Raw genomic sequence first — 20,565 nt, 5'->3', positions numbered from 1 at the left:
TTCAACATTGAAAATACTACCTCTCAATAACACCATAATAATTACATTTGAGCCCTGAACCATGTGAGGAGGTTAGGGGCACCAACACCCTGTGCAGCCAAAAATTCTTTAGTAAGTCCCCAGACTTAACTACTTACAGTCTACTGTTGACCAGAAGCCTTACTGATGACAGAAACAGTCGCTTAACACATACTTGGTATGCTCCATGTATCATATATACCATATTCCTATAATAATGTAAGCTAAAGAAAAAATGTTAAGAAAATCATAAGGCAGAGAAAAATACATTTATAATACTGTACTGTGTTTATTGGGAAAAAATCCCGTATAAGTGGACCCATGCAGTTCAAACCCATGTTATTCAAGGGTCGGCTGTCTTCATTTTATCTATCTCCTCATACACATATAGCAGTCTCAAAATCACCATATCATCATGACCACCAAATAAAATACTCTGTAAGGAGAGTTTAAATTTATTCTTTTTTTTTTTTCTGTTTGTTTTGTACTTAGTATATATTTCACTAGGAATATATAGTCAATTCCTGTTTTTTAAAGTCACTTGAAATAGTTTGTAAGTATAGTTACACCAATGTATAATTAGCTTCTTTTGTTCCATTTTAATATTGAGACTGCTTTTTTAAATGTATTTAATTTTGTTTTATCATGACAAAAAATGGTTACAGGTTCTGTAATCAAATCTCCACACACACAAAATTATTTTCAAAGAAGTCTAGCCTGTACCCTGTCGCCTCAACAGGGGTGGGTAGCTGTTGTTCTGTTTTGTTCTCTATTATGGTTTATCTTTCCATTGGCTCTTTGTTTTTTTCCACTTTTAGGATAAGCAAGTATACTTCGCTCCTTCTCTCTGTTTTTCCTTTTCCTTGCTGTTACTCGCACCCTGGTAAACCATTTGAAACTCAGAAGGTTTTTTTTTTCCTAGTATTTACATTTACGTTAATACGTTGGGCAGAGGAGGCTATTTGCTGTTGGTTCTCTACTGTGACCTTTATTGAAGTTGACTAGTAACCTCTTCTGCCCTTCTCATTCCTCTCCCAAGCATTGGATTTGAAGTAAATGATACTCTGCTAATACCTATAGTCAGTCAGCAAATTCCTTCTATTTTTCCTATATACTCTTCATTTCTTTCCGTTTTTCAGTGGGTGTGCTCCGTGTACATTGCCTGAAACATACAACCGTTCGATCCTGTGCTGTCTCCTTAGTTTCAATTTTAGTTTTAGTTCTAGTTCAGTTCATTTAACATTAATTCTACAAATAAATATAATGTTAATGATCCTCATCAGATGGGAAGTCAGTGTTTCTCTATTCTTTTTGTTTTACTCTGGAAGAGCTCATGGGAACAATATTCCTTGAGCTCCTGCAAGTTATTAAGGGGTTGTCCATGACCTGTATATGTAAAGGTCACTTTGGCCAGATTTATAATCCATGGTTCAGATCCTCTTTCCTTAATAAACAGGTTGCCCCTTTGTCTATATAAAACATAGTTTTCAATGCCTGATAGAGTCTGTTTTTGTTTTTGTTTTTTCCACAGGTAGAGTGCTCAATGATACTTTCCTTTTCTTTAATGCCCAAGAGTTTGACTAGACCGTATTCTGATATTGGTCATTCTAGGTGTTTTTTTGTTTTGTTCTGTTTTTCCCAAGGATGAAGTGTGCTCTTCCCATAGGTAGTTGCTGTTATTCTTGAGATAAATTTTAAGATTTCCTCCAATTATAATTTTTCATATTTATTTTGTTTCATTGCTTGGGCTTTGCTTCAAAAGTTTCTCTTACATATATATTGGATCTTCTTTGCCTATCTTCTGTAGTTATCACTTACCTGAAACGTTTTATCTCTTCTCTTATTGCCAATGTTGTTATGCTTTGCATTTTCTATTTCTCATTACTTTCTCCTATTCTCCCCCATCCTATTTATTCACTCCTGTGTTCTAGTTTCATTTCTGAAATGATTTCTAGTTGTTTTCTTGAAGCTGTCTTGTTGTCAGGGGTTATGGTTATACTACATGTTATTACGTAAATTCAAAAAAATAGGGTTCCTGCCACCATATTTCTAGAATATCCTGATTATGACTTTTTTCTTAGAATTACAGGATTCCAGGACTTCTTCATAACATACATATTTTTAAGTGGCAAGTAAGTGATTGAAGTGATAAGTGGTCAGGGCTGCATTTCTCTAGCAGATCCATTGAGCAGGTCATGCTTTTCTAGTCTTTTAGTATAGTATTGTCCATGTTTCTTTAAAAAAATGTGGTTTCATGCACTAATTCCACACATCTTTAAGGAGTTTTTTTACCAAGTGTATAAAAGGCACTGGTCTAGATAATGTGTTTGGAACCCACATACTGGATACAATCTCTGCATTCCAGGATCTTACATCTTAGTCAGGAAACCCTGGACACCATCCATTATTCCTTGTATTCTTTCACTCTTGTCCCCTTCATTCATTCTCATAACGTAGCCAGAATGACATTTGGAAAACCCAAATCTGTTTGTGTGTACTTAAAAATTATTAATGACTCCTTGTACACTGTTCATAGGTTTTTAAGTGGTGCAGCAACTATGGAAAACAGTGTGGAAGATCTTCAAAAAATTAAAAATAGAATTACCATATAATCTCACAACTTCACTTCTGGGAATATATCCAAAAGAAACAAAAACACTGGCTCAAAAAGATACCTGCATCCTGTGCCCTGTTTGTAGAAGCATTATTTATGATAGCAAAGACACGGAAACAAACTAAATGCCCATCAATGAGTGAATGGATAAATAATTGTGCATCTGTATGCACAATGGATTATGTAGTCATGGGGCAAAGGAAAGAGCAAGTCCTGCCAAGATGGATGGACCTTAAAGCCATTATGCTCATTGAAATAAGTCAGACAAAAAATACTGTATGGTCTCACTTAAATGTGAAATTAAAAGAAAGAAAGAAGAAAGAAAGAAGAAGAAAGAAAGAAAGAAAGAAAGAAAGAAAGAAAGAGAAAGAAAGAAAGAAAGAAAGAAAGAAAGAAAGAAAGAAAGAAAGAAAGAAAGAAAGAAAGAAAAGAAAACTCATAGAGAAAGAGATCAGACTTATAGTTACCAAAGGCAGAGGGTGGGGAAGGTGGTCAAAAGATAACAAACTTCCAATTATAAGATAAATAAGTTCTAGGGATAGAATGTACAACATGATGACCACAGCTAACACAGCTGTATGACATATAGGAAAGCTGTTAAGAGAGTAAATCCTAAGAATTCTCATCACAAAGAGAAAAGGTTTTTTTTCCTTTTTTCCTTTTTTTTGTTTTCTTTTTATTGTAACCATGAAAAGGTGGATGTTAGCTGAAGCTACTATCATGCTGTGTACCTTAAACTAATATAATTATGTATGTCAATTATTTCTCAATAAAAGCGTAAAAAAAAAAAAAAAACATGCACACACAAACAAATAGATGGAGACACACACGCAGATCCCTGATGGCTTCCCACTGCCTTTAGGGTCAAGTCCTAAACGTGACTTGCAAGGCTTTTCTTGTTCTACCACCCTCACTATTCCAGCCTCCTCTCCAAATACTCCCCACCTTGAACACTATTTAGCAGCTGCAGCGGGCTTGTTTTAGTTCCTCAAATAAACTATGCCCTGTCTGCAGTAGAATGTAAGACCTGTGCAAAGGATACAAAGTACTGTGGGAAATCGGCTTGACAACCTACGATTTGATATTCTGTGTTCTGTTGTATTAGCATAAGTGACACATTTGTATGTTTGTGTATAGAATATATTTAGACCTGATTAACTAATGATAAATCTATTATATTTCCTTATTTAAATATGTTCTGGTCCACGGAGTTTCTCTACTTCTTTAAGCTTATGATTGGGGGAGGAAAGGTGCAGAATTAATACAGTGTTCAGTTCGCCATATACAAATTCCCTTTGTCTGTGGGAAATTGTAGTTAAGACTCACTGAGAACATACTGTGAGCCACACACTCATTTGGCCCTCCTATCAACTCTTTGAGGTTGGTTCTATTGTTACCTCCTTTTTTTCCAGATGGGAAAGGCAAGGCATAAAAATTAAGTAACCCACCCAGGTTCACCCAGGTTGTTAAATGGGGAAACAGCAACTGAACTTCATCTCTTTTGACTCCCGAATCCCACACTGTTAACCACTGTGCTGTATTGCCTCTCATGATAAGTGGATAATATGGGTAATAAGGACCAAAGACAGAGAATTTAAAGCATACTACCTAAAATTGGAGAAAACAAATTGCCCATCGTTTTTACAGTTAACTACCGTAATAGCTAAGATTTCCTGAGTGTTAACAAAGCATTTATTTTATCTCATTTAATTTCCAAAATTACCCTGTTAAGTAGATATTGTTGGTATTCGCATTTTACACGTGAGGAAATGGGTCAAATAACTTTTCATAGGCCAAATGCCAGGGGACTGACAAAGTGCTCTCTTTTGAAGTTAATCTTTGTTAGGGTATGTTCCCATTGGCATTTAAAGATAGTAGATCTGAATTACCAAGATGAGAAAGGTCAAAGATCTTGATGGCATAACTCATCCTGAATATAAGCTAACGCACTCCCAACTTTTCAAGTACAGTATTTCAATTGCATTGAATTGAATTGAACTGAATTGAATTGAATTGAATTGAATTAGGTGAATCCTGAAGTACTCTTTCTCTTGATTATTGAATATTCACATACATGCAGCGGCACAAGCCTCCTGGTACCTTACCTAGCTATTACAGTATATTTCACCGTCCGGTAAACATTTGCTAACAAGTGTGTAAAACTTTTATGTCCACATTGTTCATTCATCTGTCAAAAACTATCATGGAAGAGAAGGAACCCAAAGCATTCTTTTCATAAAGTTACACTTAGCGACTTAGGCAAAATGTAAAATTATGTAAAAACAGAAACACTTTTATATCAAGGTGCCTGCCTGTGCTTTAAAAAGCTGACTTACACGTATGGGCTTGATTTTTCACATATTTATATCCCGAAGTCCAAGATAGGGACTGTGTAGTTTTGTGGTTTTTCTATTCCCGTAAGTAAGCGTTTATTTATTAGAGAAATTGGAACTTCAATAAAAATATTGATTATCATAAAAACAAGTTACTATCAAAACTCTGGCATGCCTTGTTAAAGTTTATTCAATAATGATTTAAATAAATGCCTGATGTTGGCAAGGCTTGTAAGTGCTAAGGGAAATTTACTTAAAAATATAAATCAGATGTGGGCCCCACTGCATTCAAGGAACATACCGTCTAAGTTGAGTATTGGTTCATATAGATATATAGCTGTAGCTTAAAATAGAAAACATTATTTTCTCCAAGGCGTGAGAGATCATTCTGGCAATGCAGTCAGATAAGGCTGCATAAAGGAGGTGCCATTTCAGCCGAGTCACAGATTCCCAATTGAATTCCACAAATAAACAACAATGTAACCTAAATTCAAGTAAGTTTGTATTAAATGGTGATGCTCTCTGCCATCTTCCAAAGTAGTAACAGCTCCATATATCTCAGAAGCTTCAAACATTCTGGCCTGTTCTTAAAATATCCAGTCTTTATTACCTCCTCAATAGGGAGGTAAAAGTGGAAACCACATCTTCCTTTGCTCTTTAGTGGTCCTACTCCTCAAATGTCATTTACAGCACCTGGAACCATGATATTCCTGTAAGCCCCCTCTCAACGAGTAGTCATGGCACACTTTCCAGAACATCAAAGCAGAGCTCGGTCTTGAGCCCGTATCTGCCAACTCAACCACACAAGGAAATTGTAAACTCTATTGAATGAGCAGAGCCCCTCAACTTCAAAAACTACCTTGGAAATGGATCTACATTTGACTCCAGCTCTGCATCAGAGCAGTGACTTTCTGACTGTGGCTGCAAAACAGTCCAAAGCTAGGGGTACAGAGAATTACAGACAGGTGTTTTTCCACTGAATTCACCTATCACGTTAGATAATAAACTGATTAATTTGGTCAAACAGGCCGCTTCATTCTTTTTTTTTTTCTAGAGAATTTAAAATCACTGTGAATGGACAGATTCACTGAATTTATTCAAATTTGTTGTGTGCAAGGATGTGTCATCACCTCCCACACCTCCATATGTTCTAGCTCCCCATCTTGTTGAATTGCTCACAGAGCCCCGAAGATGGCCTAAGGTGTGTGCACTTCAGGGCCCCTGTATTCTTTAGATGCCTTCTCTCACCTAGGGGCCTAGGCCTAGCTTTGGAATTCTCTTTGAATATTGAGTTGAAATCATTTTCCCACATGATCGGTAGACTTTAACCCCTAGAAAATGAAAGCCGTATCTTTTTTATTTCTCAATCCTGTTTTATGGCATAGGGCATGGCATGCATTACATTTTCAGTAGACCTTTATTAAATACAGTATAATAAACTAAGTTGACTGAGGTAGTATGGTGTAGGGGGGAAAATGATCTTTTTGAGGCATGCGTGCCTGGGTTCAAATACAATGACTTCATTTTCTGTTTATGTGATCTTTGACAACTAACGGTGTCTCTGGACCTCAGGTGCCTCAGACCATGATGGGTTTTTGTGAGGATTAAAGAAGATAAAGTATGTGAAAATATTTAGCATAACACCTCGTATGTAGTTGGCACTCAATAAGTTTGGATGTTCCTGGTAATTCAGTAATAAATTCTAAGACTTAGGAAACCAACATGTATTCAAAGTAATAAAAAAAAAAAAATAATAACAAAATATATTCTGGCCTGCCCTTTTAACTCTATCATTCCCCGAAGCTGGTGAAAGAAAGAAATTCAGGACGTCAGGTCCAGAATATTCCCTCAGAACTGAATTTGAAGCCTGGTTCACAGGCAGAAATAGCAAATAAGAGAATATAGTAAGAAGTCAACTCAACAAACGTATTCATGTGTTACATACTGCACTTGATGAAGTCAATACAAAAATGAGTAATGCATGGGCTTCACTCAAAAAACTTAAGAATATTAGGAATATGCTACAGTTTTATTAATATAAAAATGACAACCATAACATCTTAAGAAACATTGTATAGTATCATAATCAGAGAAAGAATGTGGGATTGTATCTGAATCTATAGTCTGAATTCCCAGTTCTTTTATATAAGATGCAAGATGTTATCAGGATCAACACGCCAATTTTTTACATATAGACACATATCTTCTTGCATTTAATGGAGATTTTCAGAAGAATCGTGGGGGGGACACGTGGCTGGCTTAGTCAGTAGAGCATGTGACTCTTGATCTCAGGGTTGTGAGTTCAAGTTCCACATTGGGCATGGAGTCTACTTAATTAAAAAAGAGAAAGAGGGAAGAATCATGTGTATTGTGAGTAACTTTTAATCCCTCCTAAGAGTCAACCCTAGCTTTGTTGTATCATTTTTTAAGGAAATTAGAATAAGTTTATTGCTGAAACTCTGTACTAAATGTCAAAGATAAACAGATTCCAAAAATGTATACTTGTAGCTAGGAAATGAGTAAATTAAATCAATATCCATTTACTAAGTGCCTACTATTTCCTAGGTACTATGGTGTGAAGAATAAAAGAATACTCCAAGATGCCTCAAATATCTTAGATTCTGCTTGGAGAGACAATATCCAAATTTGAACTCAGGAGAAATGAATTTTCCTCAGTTTCCCCAAAGAGGTAGTCTGCTTACCCATAACCCTGTGGACTTAATACGTTGTATGGTCATTTCTTGTTCATGCGTTTCCTGCATTAGGAAGTGAGCCCCTTGAGGGTAGAAGACACCTTACTCTGGGTTTTTTTTTAGCATCTAGTGGAATACCTGATTCATAGTCAAGTTTCGTTCATTGTCAAATGAATGTTTTTAAGTAAATTTAAGTAACACTTCAAGAAAGTGGAAGTGTTATCACAAAAAAAACAAAATGCATGATTGACTGCCAAGTGAAGTGTTAAGGAAAAAGTTTTTGGGGCGCCTGGGTGGCGCAGTCGGTTAAGCGTCCGACTTCAGCCAGGTCACGATCTTGCGGTGCGTGAGTTCAAGCCCCGCGTCAGGCTCTGGGCCGATGGCTCGGAGCCTGGAGCCTGTTTCCGATTCTGTGTCTCCCTCTCTCTCTGCCCCTCCCCCGTTCATGCTCTGTCTCTCTCTGTCCCAAAAATAAATAAAAAACGTTGAAAAGAAAAATTTAAAAAAAAAAAAAAGAAAAAGTTTTTACAGTAGTTGGATTTGTTTTAGTTCAGTAAATATTGTGCTTTTCCTGTATGACAGAAGCAAAGTTAGGTTCTGTGAATTACACCTGTTTCTTGGCCTCAGGTTGTCCCTGCATATTTAGCTGCAGGGACAACCTAAACATCCGAAAACAATTTGAGGCCATCCTATGATAAGTGTAACAGCAGAGACAAGCAGAGATTTGTATGAGATATAGAGGAAAAGCTCTTGGAAGGATACTGAGGTAGGGAAAGTTTAGAAATAAGAAAGCACGTCTAGGTTTAAGGGCCCTGGGAGAACTCTGAAGGGAAAAAGATCATACCCTTAAAAATGGGTGGAATTAGGAAACATGGAAAGGAAGATTTTTCCAAGTGGGTAGAATCCATTGCTTTAGTGTTAGCACATATACCTGGCCTTGGTTGACTCGCAGTTCCTTAAAAATATCTGTAGGACTTGGACAAATATGGGAAGCATAATGCCAGCACCATGAAAGCCCAGATGTAACAGCAGTTATCCCAACCAGATTTTTAGAAACCGTACTGAATGGTTTGCTCTATGAAAAGTTTTAGCTTTTCCTGTAGGTGTGAGAATATCCTCACATACATACCCTCAGAATGTCCTCATAGCTACCTGAGTTGTGTAAGACAGTCACCAACATCTTTTAAACAAAGGTACCCTTTGTTTAGAATGATACAAGAGGTACAAGAAGAAGCTTTTCAAGGAGCTGTTTAGGGATATGGAAGTTGCATTTATTAATACACACAGGACCCATCTCATTAGAATAGCAGACCCTCGGGGCTTTAGATAAAGCACAGAACATACCACAAGGAGGAAGTAAGATTTCTATGAAGTAGGAAATACCAAGTACAAGCCAAGAGAAAATCTGAGACACTGGGCTTCAGATTTGCAAGACTCTTCTGGGTTTTTATTGAGTTTTGAAATGAAACATGAGTACATAGTCTTACATGCTATGGCACATTTAAAGCAAACAGAATCAAACACTAAAGAAAAATTTAACTTTTCTATTAACTACCAAGACAACCTATTTGTGTATTAGAAATGAATAATTATATCCTCATTGTAGCATACTGATAGTGTTTGAATGTCATGAGTTTATAATGTCTTTATTTGGTATCTGTTGAGGAACATCTGGCTATATTACACCATGAAGTCCTCTCATCAGTCTCCCTTCACTGTGTGATCCTGGGTAAATTATTTAACTTTTCTGTGCCCTGGGCTTCTTATCTGTAAAGCGGGGATGAAAATAATAATAATAAGTGTAGCAGCTAACAGTTATTGATGGCTTGGTCTGTGCAGGCACTGTGCCTCATGTTTTGCACAAATAATTTGTAAGTAAAATCTTCAGATACACCTTTGAGGTAAGTACTAGTTTAATCACAATTCTTGAAGGTAAAGAAAATGAGGCAAAGAGGGATTAAGTAACACGCCAAAGATTGGTAAAATACTCCTCCAACATTCACAAATAGGGCGACAAGTAGGCTCTTTGAGAGACCTAGAGGCGAGAGGGAAAATGGTGGCCTCAGTGGGTTTCTGGACCACCTGCAGGTTCCCACCATCTCCTCCCTCATGGCAGCTGAGCCACTGGAGCACTGCTGTGGGAGTCAGAACACCCCTCGACTGGCTGGGCATTGCAGCCGGTCCCTGTGCCCCCCAGAAGCCTCCTGACGCCGACGCTGTCCCTCCCTCACACTTGCCGCCACTGCTGGGAGCTACGGGAGGGAAGTGCTTCTCATCAGCACCGCACCCAGGCCCATCAGAAGCTCAGAGTAACCTTAGCTCCGTGGCAGCCACCAGCCACTAGTTATTGTAGCAGGGCAAAGCAGACAAGGAAGAAGTAGGTCTGGACTTGACCTCTGACGTGGGGGAAGAGACACTGGCAGGCCAGATCACTGTCCAAGGGGCAGCGTCTCAGACAACAGGTGATCGGAGGTTATTGGACACAGGGTCAAGAACGGTCCCAGCAGGTAATAGGTGAGCAGAGACGGGGGCCAGGCGCAGCTGAGGTTTGGGCAAGGGTCTGCCAGCAGCCTTAGAGATGGCCTCAGTCACCAGGTTGCATTTCAGGGCCAGACTTGGAGCATCTGGGGAGATCCAGGCATGACCTAAATCCATAAGAACTAAGATACCGGACGTTTTATGATGAGTAGGTCAAGTCCAGAAGAAAGCGAGGGCCCAGTTACTGGGACACAAGTACCAAGTTCAGCACACCGTTTTAAAACACCAACCATCCTTTGCTAAAGTCAGGATCGGGAAAGGGGCTTGAGGCACAAGGTGAAGTCAGATGACCAAAGCCGTAGAGAGAGAAGGCAGCAGAATCAAGAAGTGGTGATGGACAATATACCAAATAAAAAGGGAGCTTCCTGTGCAGGAAGGGGCTTGGAAAGAAAACACCATTAAACACAAGGATATAATCAGTCTTCGTAGATAAGAAGTACTTATGCTTCATGGTAGTTGATACTGAATGTGCGTTTTGGTACAGAAGACTGAGATACTGACGTTAACTCCTTCAGTTTAATCTGTTGGGACATCTTGACATCAAATAAAGGGGAGGAGAGGGTAATTTGGATCTAGAAGAGGAAGCTCACAGAGAGCGGGATTTTCCAGCCCCGTACTTCTCTCTGCCACCAGATTACTCCTCCAGTGACACTGCAGACCCGCTTCGTTTGTGTGCAGCTGATGCCCTGTCCAGGCTTATATTTTTCTAACTGACAGTGAGTGTTCTTGCCAAATGCCAGGGCCCATAGTCACATCTGTTTGCCTCTCCTCCGCAGCTTGTCTGAGGCTGCTTGGGAACACATCTTATCCAGAGGGCAGCTTTAACTAGGCCTAATTCTCTGAAAAGCCTCTATTTGTAAATGCATACAATGAAGAGACAAGTTCTTACTCTTTTCTCTTTAATATTATTGTGTTTCACACTGCCCGCTTCCGTCCCTGTCAGCCCAGGTCGAAAGTCAAGCTTTCAGGCAAGGTGGTTTTCACTGGGATTTTTTTGGTTTTGCTTTTTTTTTTTTTTTCCTGGTTTTTTATGTTTTGTTTTTTTGTTTTTTTTCCTTCAGATAAAATGTCCAGTTTCCTACCACCACACCATTTAAAGGGATGTTGGGATAAACCAGAGAAAGTCCATTTCAAAAGCAAAACAAAACAAAGACTCTCTTTCTGAGCTCTGCTTTTCTAATATTTAATAGGAAAACTTCCAGAATTAGTACATGGGAAACCATGTTTCAGATCATAACTAGGTGACGATACTTAGTAATCCAAAACAAAACAACATTATTCCTTCGTCCCTTCCACTTAAAGACATATTTGTCTATCTCTAATGTTGAAGGTGTCAGTAGTTAGAAAGTTATCAGGTTTTGATTTGTCCCCTCTCTTCACTGCAACCAAATACTGTTAATGGAAACAAATATACAGACATAGCTGATTGGTAATTTCCTTGCAGTGCCTTACCAAAAAATCTTAACATTATTCTTAAGAACTTAGGGTCTTTTCATGGAAAAGTGTATTATCATTCTTCAAAACACCACCACAAAAAACAAAAATTGCCAACTATCACCTTGAGTAGTAAGCCAAGTGTTCTGCTTTGCAAAACCAAATGACTCATTTAGACCAAAGCAACAAGGTTGCCTTTGAGACATTCATTGATTTCAAATTAAAAGGTAACCGCTATGTTTTACATTAAGAGTGACAACCAAATAACAGAGTAGACCTTACTTAGTGTTATTTGTAGCAACTTCATTGCACCTGTCTGAAGGAAAAGGGGGGCGGACAAGCCTAAATGGGGTAATCTTACTGATCAATAATCCAGATCTCTGAATGTGTTGTAACAGATAGTCAATTCCTGATAGAATTACTGAAATGCAACCAGCTTGTTTTCTTATGGTTCAGGTCTTCAGGTTCAATGTACTGACTTTATTAACTTTAACTTTATTCTCCTTGAATGTTTGTCTGTCTCTTCTCCTGTATGTAGCTCTGCTGAGGGTGGGGAAGAGGAGTTAAATGAAAATTCCCATTTCTTCTGCAAAGATACCCAAAAGGGAATTTGGGCCCAGCAATGAGGAGAAATGTTTAAAAGAAGGAGTTGTTCCTGAGGTTTGTTTTCCACCACGTTTGTAAACAGGCCTTCCTAATAAGTTTTAATAGTGTAAAAAAAAAAAAATGATAACGGTTTAAAGGCAGTACTGACATCCGAGAATGATTTTCAAGCAATTGGAAGACTCCTGTTACATGCATTAGTGCGAGAACAATGTAAATGGAGGCCGGCAATGGTAATAGTCACAGTGAGCAGCTACTATGTGTCAGACCCTCCAGTATTTCTTCTAATTGTTTCTAAAAATGTATTTCTTAAGAGAGACACTCCTGGCTAATTTTCTTTAGCTCAGTTTGAGCTTTAAATGTATCTGAAAGTAATGAAATCTGGCATAGTTGTTTTTTGTTTGTTCATTTGTTTTGTTTTTGTTTTTGTTTGCTTGTTTTTTTAATGCCAGAATCAGGACTTTTCATGGACCACCTGCCCATCCCTGCCCACCTCCTCTCTGAGATAGACTAACACAAAGAAGTTCCGTGGTGTTATTCTCAGTCGTAACAGAAGGTTGACCTGGGAGGCAATGTGTGTCTAGATTTTGCAAACCCTCTCGTCAGTCTCAACTCTGGCCAACCCCGCTGCCTACCAGCATCCCAGGATTCTAATCTCTTACTAAATGACCTTTGATGACTCCACATCAGCTATAAGATTCAGATGCCTCCATGGAGGATATGTGACATATATATGGCCCATGATCCAACCCCAGTGTTCTTTTTCCTTCATATTATGTAGTCCCTTCTTGAAACACTGCTCCCCAGACGTCCTGAGCTAGTCCTAAATCTCTGACCCGAACAAACTGTATCATTTAAAATACTTTCAGCAACAGGTGTAGGAAACCTAACCAGCAATTACTTAAACTAAGGTTATTTATGTTTTGGGGGGTTTTGTTGTTGTTGTTATTGTTTGTTTTTGGTTTTTTTGGTGTGGGGAGGGGGGGTGCTTTTTGGTTACTTTTTTTTTTTTTTTAATTTAAATTTTAGTTAACATACAGTGCAATATTGGTTTCAGGAGTCGAATTCACTGACTCCTCATTTACATACAACACCCAGCGCTCATCACAAGTGCCCTCTTTAGCACCCATCACCCATCTAGCCCCTCTCCCACCCACCTCCCTCCCATAAACCCTCAGTTTATTCTCTATCATTAAGAGCCTCTGGTGGTTTGCTTCCCTCCTCTCTTGCCCCGCCCCTTCCCATATGTTCATTTGTTTTGTTTCTTAAATTACAAGTATGAGTGAAATCACGTGGCATTTGTCTTTCTCTGACTGACTTATTTCACTTAGCATAATTCTGTTTTACCAAGAGGATCAGAAGTAGATGGTCCGTGGGCTGTTTTTCACAACTCGACAACAAAAGGGCTGTGCCTCAGAATGCAGATTCCCACTTTATTCCCATTTTCCGAATGGTACCTCCCCCTCCTTCTCAGCTATTCCTGATATCTGAGCCTGTCTGGTATATGCTCTGCAGAAGGTCAGTTTTACTGCAGTCTTTCGCTGGAGTTGGGGGGGAGGGGGGGGGCGGTGAGGGGTGGGGAGGGGCTGGGGGCGGTGCTCAGGAGGGATCAAAGATGTTAAAGCATAATTTTGGACAAAAAGATAAAATCGTAACTCTTTCACAAATTAAAAAGAGTGTGTGTTTGAGGTATTATTTAACTCACGAGTGAACGAGGGAACCAGGCAGATCTTATCAGGGCTTCAAGGGAGAAGTCAGAGAAGCACAAATTTATAAAGAGTAAGGAATGGGGACATAAATGTGCAAATGGGTGCAGAACTGGCTTTTCCACAGGAAGGAGGATTGTCCTTCCTCGGGACAATTCATTTGCATTTCTATAGACAAGCATTATTTCCCATTGCTTCGGTACCTAGGACATAGAATTGTAAACTAGCTCCTGTAGAATCAGAACCTGATGCCAAGAAGACCATGCTCCAAAAGTATAGTTTTCCATTGAAGTACAAATATTTACCTACAAAGGAAGAAAGCTATATGCAACACAACATGTTTAGAATTGTTATAAGGACCAGGGCACCTGTGGGGCTCGGTTGGTTAAGTGTCTGACTCTGGATTTCGGCTCAGGCACAGTTTGTGAGACAGCCCTGCATCGGGCCCCCCACCCCCGCCATGGGAGGGGGGTGCCCCTCCCCACCCTCAAAATAAATAAATAAACTTAAAAAAAGAAAGAATTGTCATTAGGACTAAATAATACAATCTCTAGTAATATTTAATAAAGTTGCAGACCCTGCCATTGCCGCCAGTGTTCTTAATTATTTCATGTGATCATGACGTAGTCTCCCCGTTCAGACTGTAAACTCCTCCAATAATAGGATGGGAACATTCCATGGCCTTTGCATCTGCCATCTCTTCTTTCCTACTCTCCTTACTGTCACGACCTCTGGGTGCTTATGCTAAGTAGGTAGTAGATACTAATAAATGCCTGCTGAATAAGTGAATTCGTTAATTTTGTATCAAAAGAATGTGTCTTCTCTGATATTATTGTAGCCTTTAAAAATTTCTAATAGTTTTAAAAAATAGATATGATCAGGGGCACCTGGGTGACTCAGTCGGTTAAGTGTCCAACTTCAGCTCAGGTCACCATCTCACGGCTCTCACGAGTTCGAGCCCTGTGCCAGGCTCCGTGCCGACAACTCAGAGCGTGGAGCCTGCTTTGGATTCCGTGTCTCCCTCTCTCTCTGCCCCTCCCCTGCTCACGCTGCCTTTCTCTATCAAAAATATATATTTAAAAAAAATTTTTAAATAGATAGGATCAAAACAATTCGCTTTTCTTGGCATTGGGGCCAAGACCACACCTCAAAATCCAACAAAAATGTTACCATTTTGCATGTCGATAAACATTTTGACATATGTGTGTGTGTGTGTGTGTGTGTGTGTGTGTGTGTTTCTGCAAAGTTAGTCACTACCTGAACTAATTTCTTTTAAATATTTTAATAATTGTAAATATTTACAGGTGCCTTGGTGGCTTAGTCAGTTAAACATCTGACTCTTGATTTCAGCTCAGGTCAGGTGATGATCTCACGGTTCATGAGATTGGGTCTGGCGTTGGGCTCTGTGCTGACAGCGCAGAGCCTGCTTGGGATTTTCTCTCTCTCTCTCCCTCTCTCTCTCTACCCCCTCTGCTCCCACCCCCCCTCAAAATAAGTAAATCAGCATTTTAAAAAATAATTGTAAATATTTAATGGAGAAACAGTATGCACTTAATACAAAAGGAAGAGAAAACAAGACAAGTGCCTATTTGCTATTACCTATACTGATAGATTTTCACAGTGTATTTATTTGACTGTGGATCAACCAGATCATTATTATACTTTACTTTGTGCAATATGGCTAGAACCTATACGTAAAGTAATTAAACTCCCCAGTTCCAATTTTTCACTATATTTAAATGCCGGAGTGTATGTGTGTAAATATATATCTTGGTTTTTACCTGAATTAATTTTTCCCTTTTAAAATTTTCTCTAGTAATCTGGGTGTTTTCAAATTGGGTGTGTAGGGGAGAAAATAATTTTCCTTTGTCATTCAAGATTCTTCTACCTGGACTAAGAATCAAATTGGCATGAGACAAGTTAACAGGAGAAAATCAACTTAACTTTTGTACGTTCAGGGAACCCACACAGACGTGAGATTCCAAAAACGGTCCAGCGAGAGGAGTATATATGTCATCCTAAACTAAGGAGAAGGGGGATAGGAATCTGGGACTTAAATGAGAAGGAATATAATGCACAAGAAGATGAAAAAGAACAAATGTTGGAAGAACAAATGTTTTCTGGGCCATTCAGAAACAATGGGACATAGAGAGGACTTTGATACAACAGGCCTTGTTAGGTTCCTCCCTTTCTGTCATACTTAGTTCATATTATAGTGTAGTTATCAATGGTGATGGGTCTCTTCCTGAAGCAACTCCTCTATCTAAATTCTTTTAGTCAGTTATGGTGGGGGAAAGGGTAATAAAGTTTCTTCCTCAGTCTTTTGGGCCTTGATTGTTTTCAGCCTGATACAATCTGCATGCCAAAGTGCCCCATTTGGGGGCTGCCTGCCCTTGGCCCCTCCCTACAGGTGCTGTAAAACTTCAGGATACTACCAGATTTCTCTATGAATTCCTAGAAGAACACGTACTACAATAAACATACATCATTTATTTTTGCTTCATGATCCCCAGACGTGATCCCAACCCCACATCAGGGATTATGATCCGGGAAATGAACAGCATCCCTCTCTAGCTTCAAATGTCCAAAGACTTTTCAGTCTTTTCCAACTTTGTATTATTTTTTCTTGACTTCTAATTGGGCCATTTCTAATTTTTCCAAAACTTACTAATTTAGGAGTCCATGATTAGGCAGAATAATCCAGTTCTAACTAGTTTCAAGAATAACAGAAGTTCTACTTCTCAGTCTTTACGTATCATGTGTTTACAAATATAATCCAATACCCTGTTAGCCTGTTCAGTAGCAGTAGACCAGCATTAATGCATTCAAATTATATTTCCTCACCTAGCTAATAAACAATTAGCCAAGAATTCTGATCATATGAATTATAAGAGAAAACATCACTATTTCCTTCTATCTGTTTAAAATGTTTTAAGAGAAGTCACTGCCACATAATATCCTAAAAGAAATTGATCATACTTTTCCTGTAATAAACGTTGCTCTGACAGTAAAGCATTAGTAACCAATTGATAACCTAGCAACAATATTGTGATCTCTTTAGATAATTAATCTTAGCTATTTTCCTGTCAGAAGCAACAGTGCTTGATTTTATGTTGAGCTAGAAAGATTGCCAGTTTTGAAAATTAAAAAGCATTCCTTTTATATTATTCATTCCAGTAACAATTTATGATGGCGCATTTAGCTGCTGAATGCTTGTCAACAAATGTAATTATGTTTCGATATAAACAAGATTGGTGGTTTTACTATGCTGCTCCATCTTTGTTGAGAATGTTTTGATTTAGGTTCAGATTACCCAAGCTGTGTATTTATGTGTCATTTTTTTCCTCCTTTGTTAATAGTTTTTTCTGATAATTACTTGTAGGCAAACAAGCATGCATTTGGGATCCTTATGCACTGGAGATATCAAGCGGAGAAGAAAAGCTGCACCCTTGCCTGGACCTACCACAGCAGGTAAAGCAAGAAGGGGTTGGGGCAGAACACAAATATAAAGTTCATAAGCCATCAAGAGGAAAATACAGATAATTCTAAATCACTTGCACTGAGAAAAAAGCACAGTTACAAGCAACTATTAAATCGTTTGCCTTTGGTGTCAGGATGTACTGTGTTTTCCTTGCCCAGATTTTTCAGGCAGCCAGTCAACAAAATATTTGCCACACACCTGCCCAAACGCAAGACTTTGTGTGAGGTGTTAAAGGATACAAAATCTTCAAAGGCTGTGTCCAGAGATTTATAGACTGGTTGGGAAGACAAGGGATAAATAGATGAAAAGACAAATAACCCCAGAAGAGATTAATAGGAAGCAATTCAAAAGTGTAAGGAGCAGCCTCAAAACACAAGGCCCCATATTATGGAAGACGGAAAGCTATAGCTATGATTGCGTCCGTCTGGTTTCTAGCCCCAGCTCTGCAGCAATCCTTGGTTTGTCTTTCCTTATTTAAACAGAGATACCTGTCTGACTCCGTCGGTAGGGCATGAGACGCTTGATCTCAGGGTCGTGAGTTCAAGCCCCACATTGGGCATTGAGTTTACTCCAAAAAAAAAAAAAAAAATCTGCATTAGAATAAAATGTCTCTCATCATTTCCACCTCAAAGGACACATCCTTCGAATAGCATGCCATTCTAAAGAGTGTGGAATAGGGAAAAACACAAGTGCTGAGCAGAGGGAAGTCACTAGGCCCCTAGAAGCCTTCCTAAAAGACTCAAGCTTGGTGGTGAAGGATAAGAATAACACTAGTATGTATAACAAAATCTCATGCAAGAACAATGGTAAGGAAGGTAGAGATAAAAAACCAATGAGAGGAGGAAGCCTTACACATTAAAGTGTTGGACCCCCCCCCCACATCGGAATAAACTACAATTAACCATCATGGATTTGTGACGCGGCAAACTGAATCTAAGAAATGTTTTCAGTGTAGTTACCTGGTCAGTTACAAAGAATAATAGCTTTGGCCTGTTGCCTGGGATCTTTAACCCATTCAGATTCATAAACTTTCTCTTCATTTGGGAAACCTTGTGTAGGAAAAGTTCTTTTTCCCAATCTGAATTGTACAATACGAAAATAAGAGTCACGTCAACCAGGAGAATAAACTGTGAGAAGGGGGAGAAAAATCTTGACATGGTGATGTCAAAGAAATAAAGGATGGGAAGCTTTAATTTTTTATTTAGGGCACCTGTCCTATAGTTGAGGGCTAAAAAAATTGAATGCCTTACAATTGAAGCACTCATGATGTAGTTGTCCCCTCTATATGAAGGGTGACATTATGGAATTAGGCATGTGGTTATGAGTGGATATAATATTGATCTTCATCTTGTAGTTGTATTGAGTTTTCAGAATTTGGAAGTAAGAAGCACCTATGTGTGGAATGTGTTCATATTTATGTAGAATAATGTTTACCACTTGTTGGGTACCTAGTATGTAACAGAAACTTGATTATTTTCTTTTATCTTTGTAACAATTCTGTGACCTTGGTGGCATTATCACTTTACACCATAAAATTTAAGATACACAGCAGTGTTCGGTTTTTTCTTTGTTACTGGAGAAGACGTAATTCCTGAATGGCCAAGCGAGGTTTCAAGCCTACATCCACCTTCAGGACTTCTAAATCCCTACTCTTTCCATGACAACATACTATAGCCTTTGTGTAAGAATACATTTGTAAAGACTGTTCCATTGCATACGTTTATTTGAGGCTCCTATTGTGTCTTAAGTTTCATGGAAGACTTATCTCAGTATCGCAATGTAGAGTTACAGAACCTTCGTGAGAATACGTCTAATATCTCTCTTTATGCAGGAACATATAGCCACTTTTAGATCAAATACATGTCTTAAGTTCTTCAATTCAAATCTTTCATAAGGCAGGTGTAGGATTCTTTAATAGCCCCATTCCAGTTGAATGGTCCCTGAATTCTCTTATCTTTCAATGATTCAGACATTAGTGGCAGAAATAGTACAAGAACAATCTTAGGAGTATGACTAAGGCAGCTTTGTGCCAGCAATAAGGAAGAGAGAATACGAGGGTCAGGTTCTAACACTCTGAACATATGTGAAGTGAGAAGGAAAAGGCATAATGGTTGAGGAGAGGATAATATAATTATTCCTACAAGGTGATTTTGATGTTACATCTCAATAGCATCAGAGGAAATCATTTATATGGAGTATGGGTATCAACATTAAACTTTAGCCTAAAACATTCATAAGCTTATACCAGCATATTCCAGATGTTATATTTAAAAACTGTTGTGATTCTCTTAAGATTCAGGATTTTGATTATATTACTAGATTTTTTTTTTTGCTTAAAGAATAAAATTCATAGAAATTTAATGCATTTTTGTAATTACTCACAGTAGTTGAGTAAGAGAATTATGTTACTCATTTCCAATGCATTTTTTAAATCCATGCATAACTGTTCCTCTCAAAGAGGAAGAGAATGAGGTTATTTAAAAGTCCTCAGTTCTAAAAAGAATATCTTCTAATACTAATGAATCAACTCGAAGGTGAAGATTATTATCCAAATTCAAGTAAGAAATGCTTTTGCATAAATACACTTTGATAATGAGGTTATGAATCCTAGATCATCTTGTCTCTGAAAATTATAATTTTCAAATTCTGGAGTATATTCAGTCTCCTAATAGTCAGTTATATTTGTAAGTTTTCAAAGTTGAGTTAGCACATAGAACTATTTTAAAGTGAATATTCTTGCCATTTTATAGGCCCTTGCAAACATACCAAATAATGCATTGAACGGAAGTATATTCTCACAGTTTTCTTCTGCCTTTAGTCAGTGTTCAGTCCAAGCTGGAAAAATGCAAGTAAAGATAACTGCCTCTCTTTCGAAATAGGGGATAAGAGTTAAAAGGCAGACAGCTCAAATATTGTTTAATGATCCCCTCTGATTTGTATGTGAAATATTATGTGGTCAAACAGCAGCTTCAGAAAACATGTACCAAAACATTGTCAGAAAACTGTAATTTGGCACTTTAACTTTATAATCCTGAACAGGGTTCATATGACAATTTAAGACTCTAAAAATAAACAGTTATATGTTTTATACATAATAAATAATATACTTCTAAAAGTCCCCTATGAAATTAATAACCCCAAATCT

At 38.2% G+C, this 20,565-nt stretch overlaps 1 protein-coding gene across 3 annotated transcripts in view; it reads left to right on the top strand.

Annotated features, from left to right (window-relative positions):
* GPATCH2 (G-patch domain containing 2) overlaps positions 1-20,565 on the top strand; it is a 176,708-nt gene that overhangs the window by 146,789 nt on the left and 9,354 nt on the right. For 2 of the 3 annotated variants that reach the window (XM_058701368.1, XM_058701369.1), the window contains exon 9: positions 17,322-17,410. In XM_058701368.1, the coding sequence (XP_058557351.1) occupies positions 17,322-17,410 (89 nt within the window). Of the gene's footprint in view, positions 1-7,530; positions 7,918-17,321; positions 17,411-20,565 lie in introns of those variants that run through there. The other variant, XM_058701370.1, reaches the window with a different exon arrangement.

The sequence above is a fragment of the Neofelis nebulosa genome, chromosome 15, assembly GCF_028018385.1.
Source record: "Neofelis nebulosa isolate mNeoNeb1 chromosome 15, mNeoNeb1.pri, whole genome shotgun sequence".
In the NCBI taxonomy this organism is placed as follows: domain Eukaryota; kingdom Metazoa; phylum Chordata; class Mammalia; order Carnivora; family Felidae; genus Neofelis; species Neofelis nebulosa.
The sequence above is the reverse complement of the archived record's forward strand: the minus strand, read 5'-3'. Positions and strand labels throughout refer to the sequence as shown.